The 7,273-nt window shown below is 34.3% G+C and overlaps 1 protein-coding gene across 3 annotated transcripts; it reads right to left on the bottom strand.

Annotated features, from left to right (window-relative positions):
- Nucleotides 1-374: 374 nt before the first annotated feature.
- LOC131060965 (disease resistance protein TAO1) lies at nt 375-7,019 on the bottom strand. Of its 3 annotated transcripts, none has more exons than XM_057994449.2 (7): nt 6,322-7,019; nt 6,055-6,165; nt 5,577-5,890; nt 2,754-2,935; nt 1,667-2,664; nt 1,298-1,573; nt 375-1,186 (listed from the first exon to the last, which is right to left on the bottom strand). In XM_057994449.2, exons 1-7 carry the CDS (start codon nt 6,619-6,621, stop codon nt 491-493), a joined length of 2,877 nt encoding a protein of 958 aa, XP_057850432.2. In that variant the 5' UTR covers nt 6,622-7,019; the 3' UTR covers nt 375-490. The 3 variants fall into 3 exon arrangements, with proteins under 3 accessions (XP_057850432.2, XP_057850434.2, XP_057850433.2); XM_057994451.2 differs by having other exon boundaries at nt 6,055-6,211; nt 6,322-6,458; XM_057994450.2 differs by having other exon boundaries at nt 6,055-6,192; nt 6,322-6,451.
- Nucleotides 7,020-7,273: the final 254 nt, after the last annotated feature.

Genomic DNA, 7,273 nt, shown 5'->3' with positions numbered 1-7,273 from the left:
CATTGAGAATTATTTTATTTTATTTACATTATTTATTGAAGTGTCATTTTTATTGATATTTATTTACTTTACTTTGAAATTATTTTAAAACTAATTTAATTATATTTGCTTAAAGAACTATTTTATTTACTTAATTATAATATAAATCAAAATTATTAAAGATATTATAAGAATTAATAAGATGTCTTTCTTATATATTAAAAAATCAATAAAGACTAATATATTATATTTGTTATTTAAAATTTGATTAGCCTTATAAAAATCAATAAAGATCATTATATTAAATTTATTTAAAAAAATAAATTAATTAAACACAATTGAAAATTAATTTAATTGAAAATTAATTTAACTTAAATAAAATGGAAAACCATTGAGAATCACAAACCTTATATCAAAATAATATTAAAAATAATGGAAAGCCCTCTCAAAGTTTGAATGATTTAATTACATTCTTTGAAGTCCGTTCTCAATTTTGTTTTATAACTCTTCTTCATAATCCCAATACTAAACAATTATTTCCTTTAAAGTTATCGGGCAAAGAATCTTTTAATTCAGAGGAACAGTTTGTCAAATCTATCTCCTTCATCTCTGTTAGATCCCCAAAGCTTACTGACCATTTTTCTAACCCAGAACAACCGCACAAACTTAACTCTTTCAAATTTTTGAGCTGACCAAAGTCTGCAGGCAACTCTTTTAACTCAGAACAGCCGTCCAAATCTAACTGTTCTAACTTTTTGAGCTGGCCAAAGTTTGAAGGTAATGCACTTAATGCACGACAATGCCATATTCGCAAAGTTTTCAAATTGCTAAGTTGCCCAAAGTTTGAAGGCAACTCTTTCAATTCATAGCATTCCATTAGTGTCAACCATTTTAGATTGCTAAGTTGCCCAAAGTTTGAAGGCAACTCTTTCAATTCATAGCATTCCATTAGTGTCAACCAATTTAGATTGCTGAGATCTCCCAATTTGGAAGGAAGTTCCTTTAACTGATGCCAGTTAAATAAAATTAATTCCTCTAACTTTGTTAGCTTTTCCAGTCCATCTGGCAACCTTTGCATATTTTTGAAACCATATAAGCCTAATGTTAGAAGCGAAGAAGCTGGAGTGACTTTGGGAGGAATTTTAGAATATGCAACTCTCTTCTCAGAATAATCATTAATGTACGCAAAGCGCAGGCTTGGAGGAAACTACATATTTGCACAATAAACATGAAAAAGGTTGTCAAGTGTTATTATCTTATATAAAATAACGAAATCTAATTGAAACGATAAATATGCTCTGGAGAAGACAGATCTTACATCATACAAACGCATGCCTTGCGTCAACGGGCCATTGTAGTAGGCGAGATGCTCAAGTTTCTCAAACTCCATTGGTAAATCAGGAACGTCACCACGAATCCGAAGGCATCTGAGTTGTTCAAATGGTTTATGACATTTCTCCTTGAATGTTATTTGCGATCCGCTATAACATAGCACTTTCAAAGAACTGCTCATACAATTAAGATGATGGCAATTAATTTCAATTGGATGTTCACGTTCTTCATCAAAATAAATGCCTTTTAATTTTTTGAGTTTCTGCACAAAAATAAACCATAAACATCATTATGATTGTGAATAACCAGTGTATTTTCATATTATTAATGACAAGCAGTTGTAAGTATGGCATACCTCTTCATTTTTCAAACACTCCAATAAAGTCTCAGGGTCTGTGATTCTGTTTCCCTCTTGCTCTGACAGCTTTTTGCCTCTTGCTCGAACTATGTCATGAACAATCACACTACCGTCTTCATCTGTCTTGACGAATGACGCAGCTTCTAGACCTCTGAATTCCTCCTCTCCAACTATGCTGGCCACAAACTCACTACTCCAATCCTTATAAAAGAAGGATGTGATATCTAAAAAGGCCTCTTGAACTGGTTCCAAGAGTCTATCATACACAAAACCAACCATGCGGTCACTTATATCTCTCTCCTTGACCTTGTCTCCTTCTTTAAGCATCTCTAACACTATATTCTTTGTATTTCCCCTGTTTATAGCCAATTGTGAACCAGCTAATTCTAGTAGAAGCGGAACACCACCACACAGCTTAAGGAGGTTGGCTATATTATTTTCATCATTGTAGTCTGAAACTTTGTCCAACAAAAGTTTTCTAGCCTCCGTCTCTGGAAGAGGATTCACATCATATTGTCGGCGTTGAATATCCCTGCCGACAAATATGTCTGTCTCATGGAGATTTCGAGTAGTGACAAGTATTCTACTCTTCGGTGGAAGGCAATTGCCCAAGCCTTTAGGTAGAAGTTGCTCGAGATCTGTACTTTTGAGACTGTTGTCAATGTATAGAAATAAAGGTTGATTTGAATTCTTTGTGAAAAATGAATGCAAAATTCCCTGGCCTTCGTCACAGTTATTCAATTGCCAGTTCTCTTGGAACAATCCACACAAAATCTGTTGCTGGAGGCCCTTCAGATCATTGTAGGTACAATCTTGATTCATATGAATTCTGCAATGCTTATAAGATTGGAGGTTGAGGTGGGCATAAACGGCATCAGCGAGTGTGGTCTTACCAATCCCACCGAAACCATAGACAACCACAACAATTGGTATTGGGTCTTGTGCATTCAAATCAAGAAGCTGAATTACTCTTTCCTGTGCCCTCTCAATTCCAACTGTAAAGTTTACGGAAAAACTCAGTCAAAGTCTGTGGCAAACACAAAACATGATAAGAAAATATCATTGAAGTTGAAAAATATCCTACCTCTGGGTTGGTATGCATAGATTTTCCGAGATTGTGAAGCAATCTTGGGCACTCTGTCCCCAATGTCAGTTACTCTTTCCCCTATTGCAATTGTAGTCGATAATTGGATGCAATCATACAAGCGGTCTACTTTGAGTTGAAAAGCCTTTAAACTATCGGCATTCACTGTGGCGGTAAGAAACCTTCACACAATCCAGACATTGGATTTCCATTAAATATGTTGATTGAATAGATCCTCAACGCAGACACATATAATGATTCCAGAGAGAAAAACAAGACTTACTATTATTTAGGCCACTTAAAACTAAAATCCAAATTGATTGTGAAACACCTTTACACGAACTCTAAATTTTTGCCTCTGGCTGTTGAAATCTTATATCTCCATTTATCCATTTTTATTGTATTGCACCAATCCACTTCTTTACCTTTCAACTCAAACTTTTTGGATTTAATTAATTACAAATGCAACAGTTCAAATAAAACTATTCAAATGATGATAAAAAAATGAGTTTGCCATTGAATTAGGGGAATTAGCAAGGAGAATTTAGGGGAAGCGCCTTTAGTACATATAAATACATTGTTTAGTTTCCGAGGGAGAGAGGATAGATTAGAGACATAATTAAAAATAAATAAATTTAAAATATATTTTTATATATGTTTTATGACTTTTTTTTATTTTATTTTCGTTTGAAGGATTATTATAAGTGTTAAATATTTATTTTTTTATTGTAATAATATATTATTCTACATCAGAATCATTGTAAGTTATAGAATATAGATTAGACAATAAAATTAATATTTGCATAAGTAGTTATTGATTCTTTTTCATTTGTAGGTTGTATTTGAATTCATTAACAATTAGATTATAGCCTAACTTGTATCAACAAACATTGTTTGTATCAATTAGATATTAGGTATAGGGAGTAGACAGTTCATAATAAGAATTCCCAAGAGTTTAGAGGGCAATAGTGGTTATGGTTCTGGATGCAAAAGAGTTCATATTAGGATGTGAAAAAGAGAATAATCAAGTTGAAATAACAAAAAAGACAAAGGCAAGGGTACAAGAAAATAGAAGACTAGAAAAGGAAGCTATCAAAATTATAATTTTAGTTGAAGGAGTTATGGTGGATATTGATGTACTATGAGTCAAGCAATAATAAGAAAGCAAGAAAAAAAAATGTAAGAGGCAATGAAGGAGAGAAGTTGAAAAAATGGTCACAATAAATACTCCCTTGTCAGCAAGAGTAGTTTTCAAAGAGGAAAACCATAAAATCTAAGATTAGTCAAGGAATAGAACTGCTAGAATAGGGAAAAACTAACTCTCATGATGAGTTAATAGAATTATCAATGCTTAAATGCGATTCGAAAAGCATTTCAGCTAGAGGAGATGGATGAGTGGGATGAAGATGTTGAGGAATGTTACTTTGAAGAAGAGTAAAATATTGATAATAATAGTGAGATAATAGAAAAGTTCAAAGATTGCAATGAAAAGGAATGTAAACCGTCATTAGAGGTGGTCCAAAATGATGTTGCACTTGTAGGGAATAAAACTACAACAGAAATTGAGATCTTTGGGAGGGCTCATATTTAATAAATTCATATTAGTTTTAAAAAACAGAGTAGAAAAGATGACCATCTCTGCCTTGGAAAAGAAAATGATAGAAAAAGGTTTTTTTTTTTCCTACTAATAAAATTATTAGTTCCTGCCAAGGAACTATAGGGGAGAGATCTGCATTAAACATTTTTCTTAAACCAATTTTAGACAACCAATCACAATTTACTTTTATTTCAAGATTTTTTCGTTTTGCTGTGTAAACCAATTAACATTTTTTACCCACAATATTTATGCAAAGTTTTTTTGGCGCTCGATGATTGGGACTGCAGGTGGTTGCAGAGGCAATTCGCAAATATCAATACCAGAGAATGCACGAATCTCCAGAGGGCAAGGCTAGCAAAACAGAGAACACACGATTTTCTAGAGGGCAGAGCCGGCAAAACAAGGTTTTGGGGATCTCCGTTCTAGGGATCACTATCTGTACAGACAGACTGCAGATCAGATAAACATTTGGCGATTGAAGTTTTTAAAAAAAAATCTTGTGTTCCCTGAATTTATAAACATTACAAACAATAACAAAACGTTTAATGGGTTCTGCATAGATGAATTTGAAAGAGTTGTAGAAAAGCTCCATTACCCTTTTGACTATGAATTTCAGATTCGTGAGAAGAGTGATCAAAATCCAAATTATGATGTCCTTGTTACAAGGGTAAAGGGGTGTGCAACAAAGGAGGATTTTACATATAAACCATCATGGAAAACTAGGAATAGAAGAAATCCTCATCAGAAAGAATAAACCTAAAGAAAATGATGGCAGCATTAATGAAGCAGCTATTTTTTTCTGTTAAAAGAAAAAACAAGCAATGAGGAATGGAGGGGAACAGGTAGAAGTGGTTCTCAGAGGAATACATTGGCAAGAAATAATGATCTACAAATGATCTATAAATCAGTAAGTACTTGAATGTAGCAAATAGCAATGATATCTAATTTCAACTCAAAATGGATAGTTCTATCATCTAGCTCGCTCAAATTTGTGAGAACTATATTCACAAACTCTTATCTAGTATGGTTCTAGGAACTAGACTTACAAACTCTTAGCATTATGAGGAAAAATCAATCCAACATCATCCAGAGGAAAAAAAGGGAAAAAAATTAACAATCAGAATTTTTGAAGTTTTAATTTGCTTAAAAGTATTTTTTTCTTAAAAGGTCGTTTAAAATATTACTTGCAGCAACAAAAGTTGTATACATCAAATTGTTGAACTGACCTGAAAATGTTGGCTCTTGCAAGTTGGGAGATGCACATGATGCTGCCTTCCACAATGCACTGAATTCCCTCAATTAGTTTCTGCTTCTGCTCTGGAATTTGCTCATTCAACTGCAGAATTTGCTTCCCAAGATTAAGCATCCTTTTCAAAACTACAAGGTACTCACTCTTGTTGTCAGACATCTTACTAAATCTCTCCAATACAGATCCCAACATACAAAGTGCCATTCCTACTTTAGGAATTTTCTCCGAGCCTTTGAGCACTTCTATACAAACTTTTTCAATCTCTTCAATTACGCTATCCGTAGGATTTTTCTGTACAGAAATTATCCAAGAATATATTAGATATGACAAGCAAAAGAATTTATCTTTCAAATGTTTAGAGTTACAGCCATCCAACCATTTATAACTGGCTAGGAGCAAATCAGAGAGGAGTATTATCACCAGCTAACTATATAGTTCTGAAATTGAAATTTTACCGTTACAGGACGCTTGCCAATGCGTGTATCTAGCATCTCCAGGATTCTTTGGGCATCATGGATATAAGAAGCTGCCGCTGTATTAGATCCTCCATCACTCCTCTCTCCCGACTGTATAAGACACAACCATATTTATTCCTACAGTACAATTAAAATTCTAAAATTGTTGTTAGGGAAAAGATAATTAAAAAAGTAGAATTGCATCTAAATTCCTATAGTACAAGATTTTATTTCTAACAATATAAAACATATGTGTAGATAATTTACCGCGATCTTCAATAGCTCCTCTAAAACCGGAATTAGACCCTCAATCTGGCTTATATCATTGAACTTCTGGAGAAAATTCTTAAAATCGGTCATAGTGGCAGTGCCCTCATGTTCAGAAGGTTGTGAAGGCGAGGAGGAGGTGGAATGCCCTGGAATGCTTTGCTGGTGAGGAGGTGAAGAGATAGAGATGGGTGGTGGTTGTACAAGAGATTGTTGAGATTGTTGTTGAATAGGTTGCTGAGAAGGGGACTGTAAACTGCAGCAAGAGCAGCAGCATAAAGAACATAAATCTTTGGCCATCTTAATAGTGAGGAAATAAGACACAGAATAAATAAAATCTAAGTGGTGCTGTTATCTTCGTTGTTAGAGAAGATGAATCCAGTTGAATAAGAAGGGCTTTTCTCTTTGGCATTCCCCTATTTCAGATCTGGTAATTATAGGAGGCCATGGCTCATTTTCCATGAATTGTCAATGTGGGGCAAAGATAGAAATGCACCCCAGCTCAAAAGAGCCAACCTTCAATGTGGGGCAAAGATTTAGAATTGCATCCCAGCTCAACTTATTATTATTACCATTCACATTAACAGAACCCCAGGCTCATTTTCCTTGAATTGTCAATGTGGGGCAAAAGATATAATTGCATCCCAGCTCAAAAGAGCAGGGAAGTTCGACTAGTCAAAAGAGCCAATCTAAAAAATAAGTTGAAAGCGGAATGTATGTGGCTTTATGTCAAGTTCATAGCCCCGCCTACTTTATTACTGATCAGCATGCGCATTAAATGCTTGAATTATCTATAACGTGGCTCATTTTCCATCAATTATCAAAGTGGGCAAAAGACAGAATTGCACTGCAGCTGATTCCATGAAGTCTGACAAATCAAGAATAGCCAGCACACTGAAAGGACAATAATGGAAGTCGCTTTATGTCAACTTCATAGGCCAGCCTTCTGTGC

The sequence above is a fragment of the Cryptomeria japonica genome, chromosome 9, assembly GCF_030272615.1.
Source record: "Cryptomeria japonica chromosome 9, Sugi_1.0, whole genome shotgun sequence".
Taxonomy (NCBI): Eukaryota; Viridiplantae; Streptophyta; class Pinopsida; order Cupressales; family Cupressaceae; genus Cryptomeria; species Cryptomeria japonica.
This window is presented reverse-complemented; position numbering and strand designations above follow the sequence as displayed.